At 44.7% G+C, this 21752-nt stretch overlaps 1 protein-coding gene across 1 annotated transcript in view; it reads right to left on the reverse strand.

Annotated features, from left to right (window-relative positions):
- Positions 1-635: 635 nt before the first annotated feature.
- PNLIPRP3 (pancreatic lipase related protein 3) overlaps positions 636-21752 on the reverse strand; it is a 32817-nt gene continuing 11700 nt past the window's right edge. The window contains exons 3-12 of the mRNA XM_055119659.1: positions 20420-20539; positions 19631-19762; positions 17484-17592; positions 16387-16506; positions 16180-16302; positions 11690-11808; positions 6119-6251; positions 4016-4127; positions 967-1134; positions 636-699 (exon numbers count right to left, since the gene is read on the reverse strand). Of these exons, the coding sequence (XP_054975634.1) occupies positions 636-699; positions 967-1134; positions 4016-4127; positions 6119-6251; positions 11690-11808; positions 16180-16302; positions 16387-16506; positions 17484-17592; positions 19631-19762; positions 20420-20539 (1200 nt within the window). The remainder of the gene's footprint in view (positions 700-966; positions 1135-4015; positions 4128-6118; positions 6252-11689; positions 11809-16179; positions 16303-16386; positions 16507-17483; positions 17593-19630; positions 19763-20419; positions 20540-21752) is intronic.

A 21752-nucleotide genomic window follows, 5' to 3' on the forward strand; every position in this document is an offset into this window, starting at 1 on the left:
GGAGGGGCTTCTAGAAGAGGCTGTAGACCCTCAGGATCCATCACTAACTGATGCACACATTGCAATAAGCCTTCGAATCTTTCTTCCCTTTCACACACTTACACACTGAGAGGACTCATGCAAGCTCACTCATTGTTAATTCACAGACACACCAACCCACAGGGTTACAAACAATTCTGTACTGTGAGCAGTCACCATAATTTATCGAAGCAAGACTGCACAACATAAAAAATACTCCTGAACCATTTTAGAACAATGGTTCTTCCCCCAAGAAACATCCTAAACATTCTCCGCACATGTAACCAACAGAGGCTGACTTCAGCCACGTGCATTCCTGTCGCACAGGGTGGCTTAGGCTATAGCAGCACCACAACCTCTTATTCAGGATCCAATGTAGTTCTGCTTTGTCATTGATATCCAGAGTCCAAGAGATCGAACCGCTGTCTCTCTCCCAGGACTCAGTCTGTCATAAGGCACATACAGAAGTTTATCCATGAGAATAGCGTTCTCTGCAGCAAAGCCACCTGTGTTGTTTGTTTGTTTTTCAGTTATCACCTATAAGAGCCAGGTCCAGTTTAAGCCAACTGGAAGGAAAGTATTTCCCATCAAACGAATCCATCACGCCGGCATATGGATTAGCATGGCTTCAGGGTCTGGGTGATTCTGGGTCCCAAAATGTCCTGACTGCAGAATGCGGATCTGAAAAGTTTAAAGGGGGAAAGAGGATATTAAAAAGAATTACTGGTGAGGGAGGCAAAAAAACATTTTTCTCATTTAGCACCAATGATTATTTTATAAATCATTTTATAAATATAGCATTGGTGTATTAAATAATTTTCCTTTAACTACAGAATTTTAAGGTATGCAAACTTGCTTTCTATTGGAAAATTTCAAATGACATATGGGTTTTAAGTACCAGTTATCAAATGAACTATTTGAACCTACAAAGAACAAAAAGCTACTTACTTGTGTCCATATTTTCCAGACTTATTGATCACCTTTTCTGCTCCCAACTTATTCTGAGATGGTCCAAAGAAATGTGGCTTCCAAACAAACTGGACACTTGTAACATTCCCAACGTGGGTGTCTACATCGATGAATTTTGTGTAAGTTGTGCCTGGCTGTAGTGCTCCACTGTAAACAGACAAATAGGGCTCACAAACCCACTACACAAAACTGCTATGAACAAGACCTCACGGGCATACCCTGGAGAGAAAGCTGCATCTGCTGGGGGTGGCTCATCGGGGTTCATTTTTCCATTCACAGTCATCAGTATCCCCAAAGAGCCTCGTTCCAGAGTCAGGAGGGTGAAGCAAAGGGAGGCTGCACGCTCAGAAATCAGCAACCACAGACACCAGAAACCATCACCCTGCCAACAAGGATCCCAGTTCTCGCAAAGCTGACCTGCCAGTCTGCTGGCCAGCCCTCAGTCTTCAACAGCCTCCGTTTGACCAGTGTTTCCTCCTACTCTTTTCCTGACTTTGCACAAAATGAACAAGGTAACCAAACTAGTGGTCAGGAAATATTTCCGTGAGCATGCCAACAGGAGAGGAATGTGCTCCCTCTACTAGGGGGAATGAGGCACATTTCATTCAAGCCTAAATTTGGACCCAGAAGGTTTCTTTACTTGATTTCCTTCTCCTTCTGTTAATCTGTTGTTTGTCTTCTCTAAATGGAAGACAGCTCCAAGAGAGCAGGACCTGTGTCTGTGGGGCAGAGATTAGGACAATTCCTGGCATGCACCAGCCATTTAGATGCTTGTTGAATGGAGTAAATGCTGTTATTGCTAGAGAGGTCTTCTTCAATGGCATGTCGGATTGACTTCACAGAAGGCAATCAGGTCCTTTTCTTTATCTCTTCTCTCCCTCCATCTCTCTTTTTTTTCTGTGCTGGGGATCAATCCAGGGCCTCACCCAAGGGCACAACCCAGACAAATGTTCTTCCTCTGAGCTACATGCCAGCCTTTTTGTTTGTCTGTTTGTTTTTGGGTCACACCCGGCAATGCACAGGGGTTACTCCTGACTCATGCACTCAGGAATTACTCCTGGTGGTGCTCAGGGGACCATATGGGATGCTGGGATTCAAACCTGGGTCTGCCACATGCAAGGCAAACGCCCTACCTGCTGTGCTCTCACTCCAGCCCCATGCCAGCCTTCTTGTTCCATGTTGTTCTGTGATTTTTTTTTTCTATATGGGCACGGTGCTGCCCTTCATAGCAAGGGTATGAGAAGACCAAAACCTAAAATAAAATCCATGGTGAAATGTGGCACTTAAAGCGACACTGAGAATAGGAATTTGCTGGAATCCAGATCCATCCATTTCATTCCTGTATGAGACAGCTTCTGTGGGCCTGAAATGCAATGCTTGCAAGAGGATCAAGTGCAAAGACATTGCAATAAATAAGTAAATTAAATGCAATAACCTTGCAAACCGCTTCCTTACACTCAGCAAACCAAGTGCAAAGATGTTTAAGCATTCTCAAAATCTTCAAAGAGGTAAGAACTGGAGATATCTGGGGCTGGAGAGATAGCACAGTGGTAGGGTGTTTGCCTTGCATGCAGCCAACTCGGGTTCGATTCCCAGCATCCCATATAGTCCCCCGAGCACTGCCAGGAGTGATTCCTGACTGCAGAGCCAGGAGTAACCCCTGAGCATCGCTGGGTGTGACCCAAAAAGAAAAAAAAAAAAGAACTGCAAATATCTCCTCATCTGCCACAGATGGCAAGTCACAGGCTGAGGCAATATCCCCAGGGATCTCAGAGCCACAGACACAGATCCTGGTGAGTTGTTTTCAGAGGAATAGCTTAAGGGAGGCCTGGAGGACAGGTGGAAATGAGATCTGCTAAGAAGGGGCCTGTGAAACAGCAGCCAGTGGGCAGGATCAGAATTGGGGCAAAGACCAGTATCAGTTCTAGCAGATCTGGGGGTCGTGGGGGTGTCACCTGGCTGAACTGAAGACACACGCAGTCTGGGGCAAGAGTCAGGGCTAGGAGTCTGGGGGCGAACCAGCACATCACCTGCACTTGAACTCACAGCCCCAACTGAACTTCGACTGCACTGAGGTCAAAGCATCCAAACTCTTTTTTTTTGTTTAAAAAAAAGGTTGAAAAAATCACTTTATGAAGCCTTAAGAAGCTAATAACTGTAGTCCAGAGTTAGATACAGTTTAATAGGTCAGTTCAAAATAAAAATTATTGAAGTAAGACCATGAAATTTTTAACACTTGATTTTGATACATACATTGCACTATTTTTCTAAAATAACTCAGAGGAAGCACTATTTACAGTATATGGAGTATTCATGAAAAATCTGCCATCAGGTGTATATGCATATATGTATGTATGTGTGTCTATATATGTGTGTGTACATATATGTATATATATGTATATAACCTGATTATGTGAGCTAGGAACATGTTGTACATCTCAGTAGCAGTAGTAGAATGCGTAATTTGAGACCAGGATTTATAAATGCTTTTCAAAGCACAGAGCTTGGAAAAGGAGCAGACATCTTGTTTTCAGAACCTGAAGCTTTTCCTCAGGACTGAAGTCAAAAACTGCCACGGGAGAGGAAAAAAGGAAGCTTTTCTTACTTAAATTGTTCACCTGCATCAGAAAGTCCGGTATCCCTGAGATAGGAACCACTGCAATAAAGAAGGGAGTGAGCAGGTTCTCCCCCAAAAGGCGGCTGCTTATTATGCCTATTGCTCGGGTCATGGGGCTATAAATTTTGCATTTCCAACCTAATGCTTGGCAGCACCAAGACCTTTCAGTAACGGTTCATCATAAACCCAACATTCTCCATCTTCGTGAACTAACCTAGTTTCCCACTGAATTTCAAAGGGTCTTTGGCGGAAACAGACACCCGGAGTCCTATTTTATATCTGGAAACCATGAAGTGAGTGGAGAGAGAAGTCACATCTCGGCGCACAGGAGGAGAAGTCGAGTTGGCTGCATAACGAGCCCTCCTGACGAGTCCCCAGAGCTGTCACCTGCCAGCTCTCGCCCTTGCCTACCTGGCGATCAGAAGCCTTCCCGTTTTCCCTGCTGTTCCACCAACGTGGAGAAATATGCTCCCCTGAGTGATGTTATTTCCACCAAGCTTAACAGACAGCTTGTGCCTCCAGCCTGAAAATAAAGAACAGACAGAGAATGTAGGGTGCAAAGCCAGTCAACGGCCCAACTCCCCGGACACTTTAATGCTGATTCAACTTCAGAGTTCCAGGGAAGCAAGGCTGCAATGCAGTCAATAAAAACACAGAAACGTGGGAAGCTTGAGAGATAGCAGAGGGGTTAGGACTCAGGCCTCGCATGCAGGAAGACCACAGGGATTCCTGTCACCGGGTGTGACCCTAGAGAACCCCAGCACTGTTACGGTGACCTGAGTAATCCCAGCAGGGCCTGAAAGCTCAGACCTGACATTGAACCACTGGCTGAACTCTGCTGTGAGACACCCTTGTGTCTCCTGAGCACTGTTTGGAGATGCTCTCCACATGAACACACACATATAACTTGAATACATTTAGAGGAAACCCACATTTCAAACTAGAGCCAGGATGGTTCAGTGGATAAATCCCTGCCTGCCTGGTCAGTGTGAGGCCGTGGGTTGGATGCAAGGTGCTGCCCACATGTGGATCCGGGAGGTGTGGCCTGGAAACCACTTGTAGCTTCCAGAGAACACCTGTGTGGGCAGCACAGCTAAAGAATTTGACCACGTGGGAAGCATGACTGTCAGAACATGCTCAGGCACACAATGGAAGAGTGTGACCCTGGCAAGCATATGTCTAGGGGACCACAAACAAGTGTCTATGTGTTTTATTTTACTTGAAATAAAACTAAGAGTGAGAGAGGTAGAGGGAAAAGGGATTAATTTTTTTTTAATTGCAAAGATTTTTTAAAAAGTAAATGCAAATGTTCACATTTTGATTTGGCAGAGAGTTGGCTGACTCATTTCAAAGACAAACATTTTAGCTGTAGTGCTTGGGCCACACCCAGTGGTGCTCAGGGCTAACTCCTGGCTCTGTGGCGGAGCTCCAGGAACCATCTGGGGTGTTGGGAACCCAACTCGGGTCAGCCACGTGCAAGGTGGACCCCTGCCCACTACTCAATTTGAAATTCTTGAATGTTTCAAGTGTGATTGACATTTCTGTGTCCAAAGAGAGTGAGAGAGAGTCCAGGGGAAGTGACTATGTCAGAGCAGACAGCCACTGCCTCCAGACTAGGATCTGAAAGGGCCCGTTATTCACCACCCAGCCATTATCATCTTCGACCCCTCCAGTCCCTGCCCTCCAATCTATTCATCGAAGACCTTTGAACGTGGCTTTCTTAGTTCTAACCATTCTTTCTTCACTCCCGCTGTGGCAGCAGCTGGAGATTCCTTCTCTCCCAGCTTCCTGGGCATGTAATTTGGCCCTGACATTGGATAAATCGAGAGCGTGTCAGGAGATGATTTGGTGGACATTCCTGTGAAACGATTCCCACAGTGAGGCAAGGGCGTACCTCCCTTACCTCACGGTACACAAGGCTGAGGCAACAGCTCTTCTGTGGTGCCCTCTGCCCTGCCGCCATCCTGCCCCTCTCTGCTCTGTGCAACCACTGCACTGATGCCTCTCAAACAGCGGCAGCATCTTCCTACCCTTTGGTGAGTCTCCATTTGCCCAAGAGAAGGCCTCATGGGGTGAAACTTTCCATTCTTTCACCCATACCGCCTCACCTCCTCCGATTGCCCTCCCGGGGCCACACTCCTTGGGTGGGATAGAGGGTCTTCTCCAGGTCCAGAGTGGTTCCTTCTGTCTGGACTGTTCTCTGTTCCCTTTCCCTCCTCCTCATCCTTCAGGACAGGGGTGAGAAACCACTTTCCCTCAAGGGTTCCCAGACTGGTAATGGAAATCCTTTAGGTTTCCTAACAAGAAGTTCATGAGTTGGGGCTGACGCGGAGATCTTTATGTATTAATTTTTGCTGTCTTCCCCACAGGCCTTAATTCATGGTGCTGTTCTCCACCACCATCACAGGGGCTGGCCCGACGCCCAGTTCTGTAGGGGCCACTCAGTACAAACTGTTGAATTTTTAAAGATAACTACCTCCGAGCATGACAATAAAAGTGAGCTACAATACTTACGGGCAAATGGGGGAACCGTCCCTGTGTTTAAAAAATAATACGATCTATTAGGCTTCATGTTTTTGAGGTGAAATCTATCAGCAAAATGACCCATTGTTGGGCAACCTTCTTTGGGACAATGGAAGCAATTTCCCTGGTGACAGAAAAATAAGAGGTAATTAGAAATGTGACCACCAATAAATTCATGATATATTATTAAACTATAATAAATCTTTGGAGTCTAAATCAACTATGTGCCCTTAAAAAATAGCCAAGGGGCCTTACAAGCCAGGCTGTTTTTAAAACAAAAACAAAATCAACTAAAACAAGAGAAGTAAAGCAAGGGGCCAGAGCTAGAATGTAGAAGGTTGAGCGTTTGCCTTGCACATAGCTGACTTGGGTTTGACACCCAGCAACCCACTAAGAGTGATCTCTAAGTGCAGGGTCAGGAATAAGCCCTGAGAATCACTGAATTTGTAACCTGCCTCCCCCCAAAAAAAGAATAAAGGAAAGAAAAAAAGAAAAGCAAATATGCCCCAATTGAAAATAAAATAAAAGCAGCTGACTAGAACAAGCGGGTGAAAGATAAGCAATCTACCAACAAGGACACTCAAACAGTCACTCATGGTGCGGAAAGATGCCTTCTCTGGGCCTAAGGAACATGCTGCTTTAATCTATTAACAGTGATTTGCAAAAGGAAGATATCATGTACTATCAAGTCAGGTGAGGATAGAGTCTAGGAACCTTAAGGTTCCTGCTAAGGATGCAAATTATCATCATCATCATCATCATCATCATCATCCCGTTGATCATCGAATTTCTCGAGTGGTCTCAGTAACGTCTCTATTAATCCTAGCCCTGAGATTTTAGAAGCCTCTCCTTACTCGTCCTTCCCAACAATGCCACATTGGATGGGTCTCATTCCCCTGACCCTGAAAGAGCCTCCAGTGTGGCAAAAGGATGCAAATAGACATTTTATTTTACTAAGGCATCATGATTTACAAAATTGTTCATAATAGAGTTTCAGGCATAGAATGCTTTAACACTAATCCCATTACCAGTGCCAGCTTCCCTCCACCGCTGTCCAGGTTCTCTCCCACCCTCCCAGCCTGCTCCTTATCAGGCACATTTTAAAGTTGGCTTATTATTATAAGTTTGGTCCAGAGACAGACATCCACCACACCTCTATACCACCTCTGTGCCTGAGGCCCCTGCCCTCAGACCGCTACCTCCTGTCTCCCTCTTCTTACTTTCCCCATCCATTTCTTTCTTTCATTGTTCTCATTTATAAAACCTAGGGTCAAGGATAATCTACCTTGTTTTCCGTTATCATGTTGCTCTGTATACTGCAGATAACGGAGACCATCCGGCACTTGTCCTTATTCTTCTGACCTACTTCACTGTAAAAAACATCTGCCAGGGAGCGACCAGGGGCTCTCCCTGTCAGCCGCCCCCCGGGTTCTGGGCCACTCGCCCAGACGGACTCGGTCCGGTCCATGGGGCAGACGAAAGAGGAAACGAGGGCCAAGCCAGTTGATTGATCAGTTGCCCTTTATTCTATTCCATCTTCCTTTATTCTATTTCGTCTTTCTCATTTCTTGCACTCCTAGATCTGTCCTCTCTCTGGATCTACCACAGCCCTCTCTCTCCTCTCTCTCCCCCCTCTTTTTGTCTCTCTCCCTCTTGCCCCTGGCTACACACAGCCAGGTGGCAAAATCAACATAAGAAAGCCCTTCCTGAGGGCTGCCAGGTTCAAAGGGAACACAACCTAGGGGCATTCCAAAGTCCTTCCTGACTGCCAGTAGGCAAAATACCTCTTAAGGGGTTTTTCTCCTTTTCTTAGTCCAAACACTTATTAGCATCTTAATCCTAGTTATTTTTGTATGGACATAGCAAGAGATACATTGAGGCTTGCAGGGCAGCTCTCCTGGCAACATCTTGCCACAGACTCAGACTACAGCACTCAAGCCAGATTAATCATTCCTAACCCTAGCAGGGTCCGAATCTAGTTATTACTTTTTGTCCATGACCAAGCTCTTAACTTATAGTTAAGCATTAGGCACTTTGGCCAGGCCCATCTCGATGCCAGGGTAGCACATAGCACACAACTCACCGCTTGCCCTGGGTCCTCATCGGGACCCTGCTTTTGGGGGTGCTAGGAAGTAAGGGCAGCTGAGGCTTAGGTGGAGAGAACAGATGCCCAGGAAGAAAATATCATGTAGGGTCAAATGACTCCCAGTTTACAAAGCATAGCATTTGTTACAGTCTTCCTGTGCCCATACAAAAGGACATAACTCTGAATAAACTATGCAAAGGACTCAAGGAGAAGAGAAAAACAATATTTTCAAGTCAACAGAACACAAAGAAATAAACACAGAGGAATGGGAGCACTGTGATGGGAGTAACCCAGTGAACCTAAACTTCCTGAAGCTATGCTATCCTACGCTTCACTTTATATGATGTCCTCCAGTTCCATCCAAGTTGCAGTGAACTGCATGATTCCACCATTTTATTTACATAGCATTACATTGCAGTGACATAGCATTCCGCTGTATATATACCACCCTTCACTATCCACTCCTCTGTCACTAGACACCTGGCTTGATTCCATATCCTAGCTATTATACTGAGTGCTGATATGAATAATAGTGTGCATATGATCTTTTGGATGAATGCTTTTGTGTCTTGTGGGGAGATACCAAGAAGCAGAATGACTGGGATCCATGGCAGCTCCATTCTTACATTTCTGAGGAATCTTTACACTATTTTTCACAAGGGTTGAACCAGACGGCAGTCCCACCAACAGTCAATGAGAGTTCCTTTTCACCACATCCCTGCCAACACAAATCGTGTTTTGTTTGTTTGTGTACTACTTTCACTGGTGTGAGTTGATATATCAGATATATCAGAGCCATCTTGATTTGGATTTCTCTCATTTTAAGTAATGATGAACACTTTTTTCATGTACCTGTTGGAAATCTGTTTTCTTCATAGAAGTGCCTCTTCATTTTCTCTATGTTTTGATAGGGTTTAAGGAATTTTTGTTGATCTTTATGAGTGATTTATTTACCTTAAATAGCCATCTTTATCTGATGTGTTGAGTGTTAATAGCATCTCACATTCAACTGTCTGTCTTTTCATTTTAGTCTAGATTTCTTTTGCCATGCAGAAACTCTTTGATTTGATGTAGTCCCATTTGCTTATTTTTGTTTCTGTTGTTTTGTCAGTGGCATCATATTTAAAATACCCTTGATGTTCAAATCTTGGCACATTCTGCCTACATTTTCCTAAGTATATTTTATAGATTTTGTTCTGATCTCAAGGTCTTTAATCCACCCTGAATTGACAATTATATAATAAGTGAGATATGGGTCCAGCTTCACCCTTTTATATGTGGTTATCCAGTTTTCCCGACACCATGCTTAAAAAGATTATATTTATTCCACTCTATGTGCCAGTTCCTTCTTTGAAAATTAGCTAACTATAGACCTGGGCCTTTTTCTTTGTGTACTAATCTAACCCACTGGTTACAGAGTCTATCTTTGTTCCAGTACCAAGCTGTTTTGATTATTGTAGCAGTATAGTACAGAGAAGTTAGATAATGAGATAACCTCCTACTATCCAAGGTGTTTTGATTTCATGCAAACTTCCTTATTGACCTCCTATGGCATATACGTTAGCAAATATCTCAAACTCAAATTTAACAAAGAAAGCAAATAAGGAACAATACTTACAGGATGATGCTATTTATGGGATATGATCAAATTCTCCTAAAGCTCTCTTTTAGAGAGGACTGAAGGGAAGCAAACTATTTCCATTCTATGTGTGTTTTAAAATTGAAGCTAAACTATGCCAACAACTCTACAAAGAAAAAAATCTGGGTAGCAGTGTTTTTGTACATGCTATTTTAAGCCATGGACATTTTTTTAATATCCACAAACCACAGACCACTATATTAGAACTCTAAAAAACCACCCCATTTAAAACACCATTTTTTCATGATGAAGGATTCTGACATAATCAATCAGGGTTTGTACTTATTGAGTACTTATTGAGATTGTGCCAGCCACCGTTCTAAGCACTTTCCATGCATTTAACTCAATGACCCCTCTGAAAACCTGCATGATTATAAAGCTATTGTCTCTTTATTTTATAAAGGAGGAGACGGAGGTAAAGAGAAGTTAGTTTTTCCAGTGTTGCACATATAGTAAGAGATGAACAGGAACTGAAACCCAACATCCTGACACTAACACCCTCTTAAATTTTATTTTATTTTTTGGGGGGAGCTTCAGCTGGAAGTCCTCATGGAATATTCCTGGTCTGTGCTCAGGGGAAACATAGGCAGTGATGCTTGGAGGACCGTATGTGGTACCACGAATTAAACCTGAGTCAAAATATGTATTTTTTTCATTATTCTATTTTATGCTATCTCATTCCTTTCACATCACTATTTATGACAACTTGGGCCAAAACTACAATAAAATACTTCAAGGAAATGGACTCAATGGTATCTAGTTTGATGCTAATATTTAGCATCCATAAGCTCAGGAGACTCGAGTCTTCATCTCAGAAACCTAACACCATTATCTCAAATTAGATCTTGACTTGGGGGCCTGCTTCCACCGCCAACCACAGAGTAAATGCTACGATCCCTTTAAGCCTCTTGCAACATCTGGGGCCCAGAAGAAAGAGTAAGTGGGAGAGGTGAGAAGAGCGGTCAAAAGGGAAAGGCTGGTATCTGGTCCAGGAGCTTTCACAGAGATCCAGGACAACTGGTTCAGGACCTGAGACAGAGGCTGAGGCCAGCCACCCACCTTGCAGGGAGATGCTCCTGGACCAGCCCCCAACCCTGGAATGCATCTGCTTATTGAACTTCAGCTGGGAAACTCCGTCTTCCTACACTGATAAAATGTGATTAGGTCTCTAAAGTACCAGAAGGAAAATCTTTCCACGTCCCACTGCAAAATAGATTTTCTTTTTCCTTTTCATAGTGATAACCAAATGAAAAATACGTTCAGCTCAGATCTAGCCTGGCATGCTTTATGACTCAAGCAAAATCAGATTTAGCAGTTTGATCTGAGTGGAACTCCTGTGAGCTATCTATGCCTTAGTTCTGTTGTGTATAAATAATTAAATTTTAATAAAATAATTTTCATGTTCCAAGTAAACAGTAATATGTTTGGCTGGAACTATTGATTGGTTCAGCCTTCTCGGGGCATCTTTGAGGATGACATTTAAAATATAAACAGAGAAAAAAAATCTTGCCCTGGACTTATGCCTCTTACACAGCAGCATCTAATTACTGCATAACAAATAGCCAGGAAAGCAAAATTGGATATAATCTTCAAAATAGCTGAAGCAACCAGAATACAAATGGCAGGTTTTGTTACTTAAGCCCATCAGTAAGTCCATACTCAGCACAGAAAAAAAATCTATTCTCAAAATGGCAGATCCTTTTCTCTCCCCACATATTCAAAATCCTAATTTTTACTTGGCTGATCTCACATACACACACACACACACACACACACACACACACACACACACACACACACTCCCTAATTAAATTCTATTGCAAAATGCTTTACTTACTGCTTTAAAAGACTCGTAGGATCTACAAGGGTACGCAATGAACGCATCAGGGTTGAGAACACTTTCGGTATAAAAGCGATGGCTTCGGGCATGATTGCAGTCGAAGAACGAAGCCATTTCTGTGAAAACAATTTTCAGTGAACTGAGAGCAATGGGCCGATGAACTGATAGCTGAGAGAGGAACGTTTCTTAGAAAGAGGAACTTCAACAATGACCTGTCTCTGGGTGTAGACTTGAGGTTTGTGAAATATTTATCAATACTACCTGCCATATTCTCTGTTCCGAAGAATGACTTTTATGAGTCTAAGGGAACATTCAAGCAGGATAAGTAAAAAAATGCAAAGGTAGAGGACTTGGTGCTCTGGCACTAATACACCCCAAACTTCCCAGTCATCTGAGGAGGGCTTTAGGGATCCCTAAAGGTAACCGCCCCACCATCCACCAGTTAATTCCCTGTATCCCTGTTTCTGTAGAGACAGAACGCCCTATTCAATCACAGAGCAGTCAGCAGTAGTACGTGGTATGTACCTTGAGCTGACCTTCTTAGCGTGAGAGGCTGACACTACCATAAAGAATGCCAAAGGTAAATTAGTTCTGTTATTGTCAGGCAAGACGTGATAGCCACCAATAGTTAGGATTATTGCAACAGTAAATAAAACTGATCTAAATACTTTCTGAAGTCATCATAGTATAACAATAACATTTTGACTGGCTGGCAGAGGCTAGTCTGCCGGTGAGCCACACAGCTTAATTCATCTTTGGGAAGCTAGGCTTTGGGTTTAGTGGACATGGGAGAACTTTGTTTTCTAGTAATAACCTCCAATGAACACCTCTCTTTGCATTATGAGGTTACTCTTCCTCCATTCAAGTGATGGCAATGTTTGTTGTCACACACCCTCCTTGCTGGATCATAGGCTAGTCGTGGGATGTGCTTTGATCAGAGATTGTGGAAGATCAGACACTGTACTGAAGAGGAGGGCAGGTTAAGGGTTAAAAACTCCTTCTGCTAAACTGCTGAATTTGCCTTTGTAACTGCTTGGCTGCTTTGAAAGATGTTTTAGAGACCTACTGACCTACTGCTGGGCAGAAAACAGTCACCAAATGGGCCAACAAACTGCTCTAGGAACTGTAAGCAAACATTTGCACCAAAATAGTTAACAGTTAACAAATGTTGAGATTAGCAAATTAAGTGATCCCCTTTGATCCAATAGGTGTGATTCCCCCCCCCCTTTTTTTTTCCAAAACGGTACAAAAACTGTTTGCTTTTTAAGTTCGGGGCCCTCAGCCCTGCACGCTGTAGGGTCCCGACATGTTGGCTTGAATAAACCCCATGTGTTTGCAGAAAGAGTTGTCTTGCTCTCGTTCTTCTGCACCTCCCTGGGTAGAGATCTGCTCGACCCTAACAGTACAGATCCCTTTGTCTTGGCCTGAACCTTCAGCTCCTGCTCTTGGTCTTGGAACTCAGTCTCTGTGTTAAGAAACATGGGTCACCTGGCAAGGAAGAGAGACTTCCTTGAGAGGGAACCAGTCCCCAGACATGGAAGCCAATTTGGACTTCCCCAACAGTTCAGTCCAGTCCAGCTCCAGGTTGGATGAAATCACACTAGTTATTCTCACTGCATAGCACAATCTGCAGAACTCTGCCTGAATCTTGAGCCTCGGAAGTGCAGGCAAGAAACCATTGTTCCTGGGCCATATGATAGTATAGAGGCGAAGACTCCTGCATAGATTTAATCCCCAGAACTCCATGGAGCCCCCTGAGAAACTGCATTAATTGCTTGACCACAGGAGTGGTTCTCCACACAGAGCCAGAGGTAAGTCCCTGAATACGTCTGGTCTGGCCCCCAAATTCCCCAACATACAGATAAACAAACTACTGTTTCTCCCAGTCAGCACGGCTGCCCTGCAATAGATAACCTGGTAACCAAGACAGCATCACTTCAGAAATGTGATAAAGTCAACGGAGATCAAGAACTAGCTTTGGTTTAAAAAGCCAAACCCAAAGCTTTCTCATACATTAGATTCCTTTTGTAGAGATTTGTACTCACAATTATGATTTAGATTTAGATAATCTGGTTCATTACAATATGGGTTAGTATGTATGGATTTTAAAAATGAATGTTTTCTTAATCATAAATAAAATGAAGAGCAGAATGTCTTGAAGTCTTAAAATCGTCTAGACTTAAATGACAAATGTGCTCTTAATCTGATGAAGTTATTTGAAATTCTATAATGCCTAAAAATTATGGCTTATACTGAGTATGTTTTACTGTTTCTTACAGACTTTCAAATACTCTATTACATTTAATGTAGTCATGCAAAGGATCCTTGTGATCTATACTTCATCTTAGTGGAAAGCATTTTAAATAATAATTTGAAAAATAATAAGAGAAATAAGTTTCACCTAAACATGTTTGAATGAATTTTGTTTATATTTTTCCAAACAGAATTCTCTTAATATCTCATTTTGGATACTATGGATTCACAAGGTGGCCACTGCAAACAGTTCTAATTACATCCACTCTTTCAGAGCAGATATTAAAACTATTTTTAATTATATCAAGAGTAAAGAAGAAATTCAAGCCATCTCAATGTGATGGCAAGTGAATCTTTCCTCTGACTCAGCCTATTAATTACATCTTAATTATAAATTAAGTTAAGTATTAATTATTATTATTATTTTTTGCTTTTTGGGTCATACCCGGCGATGCACAGGGGTTACTCCTGGTTCTGCACTCAAGAATCACCCCTGGCGGTGCTCAGGGGACCATATGGGATGCTGGGAGTCGAACCCGGGTTGGCCGCGTGCAAGGCAAACGCCCTACCCGCTGTACTATCTCTCCAGCCCCTTAAGTATTAATTTTTATAGCCAAATAATTACATCATTGAGATATTCTGACCACATGGATTTGGGTGAGAATCATCCGGGCATTTGTTGTGACATTATGATGCATTATTCCATTATGTATTCTATGTGTGATGGCTTTCATTATTTATATGACAGCAATATGGAGAAATAGGGAGCAATGGAATTCCCAAACAATAACTTTTTTGGTGCCTTTTAACTAAGAGTTTTACAGACCAATTACTGGAGAGTACTAGGAAAGGCAATTTCTAATAGCAACGGACCAATTAACTAAAAATTGTCTCCAAATCATTTTTATTGTTGTTTGATTTGGGGGCCACACCCAGTTGTGGTCAAGATTTACTCCTGACTCTGTGCTCTGGGATCACCCACCCATTGGGAGGCTTGGGGACTAGCTGGGGAGTTAAGGATAAAACCCAAGCTGACCACATGCAAGGCGAGCACCTTACCTGCTGTACTATTGTTCAGCCCCTGGTTCAAACTTTGTGTTCAGTTTGTGATTAATTTAATTTCTGGTCCAAAGTGAGTCTGGTAAAAAGTAAGTCAAGCCATGACTCACATTTCCTTAAAATTTTCTTATGGCTCCCATCTCCCTTGAGTAAAAGATGATGCTTTCACTCTAGCCCATTAAGGCCCAGTATTACTCGTTAGGGTTCACTTTCACCCCTAACCCCATGCCCTACAGCTCTTCTGTCTTCTACTTCCCTCCAGCCAGGTTCGTCACTGCTATGAAGTTTCCCTTCAGGCTTCTGCCTCAGGCCCTTTGCCCTTGCTCTCCTCCCCGTATCCCCAGCCTGGGCCACCTTTCCCCCAGATCCTCATGCTAACTCCTTTAGGTCGCCTTTTCAGTTTCCATGGCCACCCTATCAAAAAAAAAATTGAACTCCCATTTCATCCCCATCTGTCATCAATTCCATAATCTATTTGGTCTCCTGAGCACTCATTCTGTTGTTTTTCTGTGAAAAAGAGTATTAGTTCCTTTGGGGAGGGCTTTTGGGGGTCTTTGTTATTTGTTCCCATCTCAGTTGTTGCTGGAATAATGCCCAGCACAGAGGAAGCGCTGAATCCATGTGTGCTGAGTGAATAAACACACGCTTTGTATTTAGACTTACTGACATTCGCTCTCATTCTCTTGGGCACTGGGGATACAAAGGCCACTAATACACAGACCCTGTTCTTGCAGATCTTGCAACGCACACGCTGAGTTTGGGGTGGGAATACATTTCTATTTGGGGGGAAGTCATGGCCAGTGGTGTTCAGGAAATCATGCGGTGTCAGGGGCCCAAACCCGGGGTTCCGACATGCAAAGTGTATGTTGAACTCTTGTTAAGATGAACTCTTTGAACTCTTTTCTTTCCTTCTTGCATTAAAATATATTTTTATATTATACTCTGAACACAATAGAGGGATCCTGGGGAATGTGAAATCAGCCTTCACTCTTTCACTGTGTGTGTGTGTGTGTGTGTGTGTGTGTGTGTGTGTGTGGTGTGTTTGGACCATACCCAGTGCCAGAGGGATGATGAGCAGTACTGGACATTGGAGCCAGGCCTGGCTGTGCGCCATGCAAGTGCCTGCTGCCCTGTATTCTCTCTCCAGCTCCCAGCCTTTACATCTTAGAATTTACCTTCCTTGTAAGCCTTGAAATCGAGTTTAAAGAAAGGAGTAATGAAGTCGTCACATCCTGGCATGTGCTTCCCTCCATTTGGGTAGAAGTCCAGGTGACCACAAGCATTAATAGTTCCAGCCCCTGAAAGAGAGTCACGAGGGGTCAGGGTTTCTCGAACTGGCCTCTGGGGCTCCTGGGCAGTGGCCGCTCCTGTTCAAGACGCACCGAACTCAAAGAGAAAGCGGGCCGCGTTGGTGTGAATGACGTCGACCAAGGTGGCGTCCGAGGGATCCAGCCTGACTTCGTTCGGGGTGTTGTGGAAATACGGCCCCGCGGGGTCCAGCCCTGGGAAAGAGCGGAGTGTCCATGAGCCAAGGTGTGTCCGTACCAGGGTCCCTTGGCCCCAGGCAGTGCTTTGGGAGTGCTAGCCGGGGCTGGGGGATGGTCACTGCTGTCTCAGAGAGCTTGGTGGCTACTCCCATCTCTGCTGGGGGTCACGCCCTACAGTGCCGTGGGGACCATGGGGTGCTGGCGGACTGAACCCAAACCTTTTGTGTGCCCACTGAGATACCTCTCCAGCCTGGGGTCTTCTTCAGTGTTGCTATGATTTGCATGGGTCAAACACACTCGGGGGAAAGCCCAGAGACATAAGCAGAGTCTCTAAATGCAGGTTCTGCAAATCCCCCTCTGACCCCTCCCCCACCCAAAGAAGGCTCTCTCTAGACGATGCCACAACATATGACAATGTGAGGAAAACTTAAACGGGCTATTCTGGGGTGTCTTCAGGGACTTCCCCACGCACCGTTCATAGACTGCAGATAATCTCCGAAGCAATACCTGTACACAAACAATAGAAGGGAAATGGACATTTTCCGTATCAGCACGAGTCTACCTGGCTTTACTGTAAAGCATGAGTGCGTGCGTCGTGCAGGGGAGCAAACCCAGAACCTCACACAGGCCAAGCGGGCCCGCTGTGGCTGACTCACACCCCAGGCCTCCCAATTTGTTCAGGCCTCAGTTCCTTTGCTCCTGCGGAACATGGTGGTTCCCCTCACCTGAGCCCTCAGGAGGAAGACAGAGAGCAAAATCCAAATCCCAGGCTCGCTCGGGGCCGTCAGGGAGCCTTTGGTTGCTATTGTTTTCATATTTCCTCTACCGCAGGAAAATACGGGCAGGGAAATGGTATCTGGGTTTTGAAATAAGCTCAGAGGGGGATGGACTTTCCCTGAATTCACCTCAGCCCCGAGTGGCTTTCTCAGGCCTGCGCGCTCCCAGGCAGGGTAGCTGCGTCCTGTGAGAACATCCCTGAGCTGGCGGCTTACCTGTGATCCTCCCCAGGCCTGGTGTCCGTGACCCGGCTTCGCCTGCCACGTGAGCTCCCAGGCTGTGGCCGATGAGGTGCACTTGAGAAGGGGAATATCCGAATTTTTTCTGAGGGAATTTGTTTCGTTATTTTGAAGAAAGAAGAATGAGCGGTTACTATTAGCAGAGCAAGTGCAGTGAATGGCTTAAATATGCTAACTACAAAGGGAACTGGGGGTCTCCCCTTAGGCACAGAACAGCACAGGGACCCAGACCCCCAGGGCCTCCACAGCCTGCATTCAGCCCACTGGGCAGAGTATCCAGAGGCCTGGAGGGTTTCTGTGGGTGCTCTGCTCCCCCAGGAAAGGGGTGCAGGGACACGGTAGCCCCGAGGGACTGTGTCTGTGTCTTCCAGATAAGGTCTGTCCTTCTGGGGCCCAGCTCTGTCCCCCTCTGGGGCCCACCCTGCCGGCAGGCTCTCCCCACTGGTCTCTGCTAAGGCAAAGGACTGGGAGAAACTTCCGGTTTCCTAAGGGGAGCCTGAAGAACTAGTCACACAATAAGGACGTGCCAAGAGTCACACACACACACACACACACACACACACACACACACACACACACACACACACACACCCCATGACAAAGGAGCCAACAGGCCTTCCTCACTATCATATCATGTGAATCATATCATGTGAGTCATATCATGTGAGTCATGTCATGTGAGTGTCCTAGCTGGTGTATCATATTTGACATCACACATGGCATCATAGGAATGTCCTACTCTGGAGCACAGGCCTTCACTTGGGCCCGGTTCAGATTTGGTGAAACCTTCCGTTTCCTTTGATGGAAAGTTCCATACCGGCAATGACCCTTGAATGTGCTGCCCCACAAACCTAGCTCATCTCTGTTCCCACTGACCGGCAGCCACCAAGGGCTCCTGGTCCCCAAACCCTTCCGTCCAGTCGCCATCACTCTTTCCTCCCCTCCACCACAGGCTCTCAGCCCTCCTCCCTGCCAGCCCCCTTCCCTCCTCCATCTCCGGGCACCGCTTGTCCAGGGCCAGTCTGCATGGGGAAGCGGGCCTCTGGATTATTCCTGAATGTGGCCCTCGCCTGGACCCTCCCCTGCACTTCACCTGTGGCCTCCAAGGCCTCTCTCTGAACAACCGAACACGGAATGTAGCAAACGCTTTCTTCCGCTCCGCCAAATCTGCTCCCCACTTCCTGCAAAGCCTCTTACGATCTGTTTGCTGGCCCCAGCTCAGGTCCTGGAAACCAGGAAACATTTCACCGCTGCCGAGGTCTGGTCTTCCCTAAAGGAAACTGAGGCTGACCTCATCCTGGGGTTGCAATTTTGCTGAGTGCAGCAGTGTTCCCTCACGGAGCAGGAAGGGCGGGGAGAGGCGGGAAGTGGGGGGCAGGAGAGGGCTGTGTTTGGGTCCCTACAAGCCTCCATCCCTGTACTTAGGGGGTTCTTCCCACCCGTCTCTTCCCACAGGCCACACCTTTCCAGAGCAGAAACACCCCCTGGTCCTGGGAACTTCCCCGTCTGCGCCTGGAGCAGGGCTAGGCCGGCAAACAGAGAATGACGTGTGAAACCCGACTTAAAAACTGCAGTCAAACCCTTTAGTCTCGACTTCCTGGCGCTTCTCGCTGCGGGTGGGAGTGGGGTGGGCATGTGAAGACTCCTGGGGCTGCGGGGGGGGGGGGGTCCCTTCCAAACCACTTCGGCTGTTTTTATCCTTCCAGACAAACTGTGTGTTGATGCAGGGCTGGGCCTTGGGGCCTCGCCCCGTCACTGCCCGGGGGGGATCCCTCTACCTGTGGGAAACGGGGTTTCACACCCTCCATAAATAGCATCAGGGAGACGGGGAAACTTTTCATCGTCCAAGCGGTGGTGACTTACTTGCCTTGACCAAGGCAGAACTCTTAGGCCGAAGGGGACGCCTGGTGAGGAGCTGAAGGGACACTGCCACCTCGTGGCCCTTTGTGTAACTACAGGCACTCGCTGACAGCCACTGCCCTAACTTAACCCTGATTACGCAACTTCAGTACTTGCAGTATTGGGGTGAGCTAATGGAAAGAACCAACAGCTGCCCCTGCTTCTCAGTGTGGTGATACAAAACTAAATGGGCCATGGTTCCTTTAAAAATCGACCTTTCTTACCACGAGGACATCGATAAAATAAGCCACTTCGGCACCGACCACTCGGAGGTTGTTGACAGCGTGGAGATACTCCAGCGAACCGTTGATCCAGTCTAAATTAATGCAGTTCACATCTTCCACTTGGAGCAATGCCTGGTCCAAAGGTTAAGTGTTTTAGAAAACAAGAATCAAAGAAATCCAAAGGGTCTGACCACTTGAGAGTCTCTTACAAAGGAGACAGGATCATTGCTGGTAGAGAATCCATTATATGCAAGGCCCTCTCTGAGCCCTGGAACCCATACTAGTTTATATAATTCCCTTTTTAGAATCGAAGGAACTGAGGCAAAGTCGGTGAATCAACTTGTACACAATCACAGAGCTAGTCAGTTGAGCCAGGCAATGGATTCAAATACTTCGGTTCCTCTACTCTATATGGCTTTATAAATAATTCATTGCTCACTTATGTTAGCAGTCTATTAATCTTGAGTATAATAGAGGAACATTAATTTCATGGAGTGAACTTAGAAAAAATTTTTTTCTCCTCAAATTAAATAAGAAATTGATCATACCATTCAATCTTTTGTCAAAGGTGAGAATTTACCAAAGAACAATTACAATAATGTGCTTTTATTATAATCTGTGCAATTCATAATAAGTGAAGACAAATGGGAATTAAATCACTCATCTGAGGCCTTGGAACATGGACAGTCTGAGTCCAGAGGGGAGGGTTTCCATGAATACTCATTAATGCATTCACATTAAACACAAAGCGTTTGTTCTAGAAGGAAGTAGAGCTTATTCGCATCATACATTACACATATCTCGCTGCCATTTGCCGTCTGTTTTCCATCCAGGTATGTTGATGCGTGTTATCTTGTTTGTCTCAAAGTTGGAATACCGGATAGTCAAATAATTAACAGCACTGATCTCCTGTTTAAATGGGTAAGGTAAAATAATCATTCAAAAATAATTCAAAAGAAAAAAAAAGAACATTATGGGCTGGAGTGATAGCACAGCGGGTAGGGCGTTTTCCTTACACGCAGCCAACCTGAGTTCGATTCCCAGCATCCCATATGGTCCCCTGAGCACCGCCAGGAGTGATTCCTGAGTGCAGAGCCAGGAGTAACCCCTGTGCATTGCTGGGTGTGACCCAAAGCAAAAATAAAATAAAATAAAATAAAACTCAAATAATTCAGAAACAATTAACAATAATAAAATAATTTAAAATAATTAAAATAATCCTATTGATATAAAATTCAGTATGATTATTGCAGATATGCTCAAAATTCTGACACTAGAAGTTTTAGCAATCTTTTAAGTTTTTTTTTTCCTGAAGAGATTGTTCATGCTACGTTTTGCAGAAGTATCAAAAGTACTGATGCATTATAGAATACAATCTACAAATTTAATCACGAGCAAAGGAAATAAACACGATTGGTTTTTCAGACAATGTTTGGAAGACAATGCTGAGTCAGTTTCAATCAGAAGTTCAGTAAGCCCAACTTCTGCAGAGCACTTCTCTGTTGTCTACGGAATTTAAGGGAATTATCTGAAGGCCTGGAAGCATGCTCCAAGGAGAGCTAAATACATTGTCTACTCCACTTTATGACTAAAGAGTAGAGGTTAGGCTCTTCCCACATGAAATACCACACTGCATATTAAAGAAAATTTTATATGACTGCATGATATCTTCGGTAACCTTTATGGGTTGTGGAATCCATTTTACAAGCAAACTCAAAGACTTTACAATCCTGTGAACGTAAATGATTTTTCTTATAAGAACAACATGAAAAGGCACAACTATACACGATTCTGTTGAGAAAATTCAACAGAATCAACAAATTCAACAAAGAGCAAGTTGGACACCCAGAGTGAACCCCGTAATTGGAAAGCAACACCTTTGATATTTATGCAAGGAAGCGAAGTGCCCTCAACCAGCTACTTGTGTTTAATGGCGATACACAATGAATTGCACCATTTTCGAGCTAGTTAAAGTGTCTCCAGGACTGTAAACAGACAATTATGAGAATCATAAGTTGGTTTACACAGTAATGATAATAAAGTGAGCCCGCCAAGCTCTGCTCGGGGAATTATGGCAAGTGGTTTAGAGACCGTCTCGCTCCACCCTCTGTTTGCTAGGACA

The sequence above is a fragment of the Sorex araneus genome, chromosome 11 (genome assembly GCF_027595985.1).
Source record: "Sorex araneus isolate mSorAra2 chromosome 11, mSorAra2.pri, whole genome shotgun sequence".
Classification (NCBI taxonomy): domain Eukaryota; kingdom Metazoa; phylum Chordata; class Mammalia; order Eulipotyphla; family Soricidae; genus Sorex; species Sorex araneus.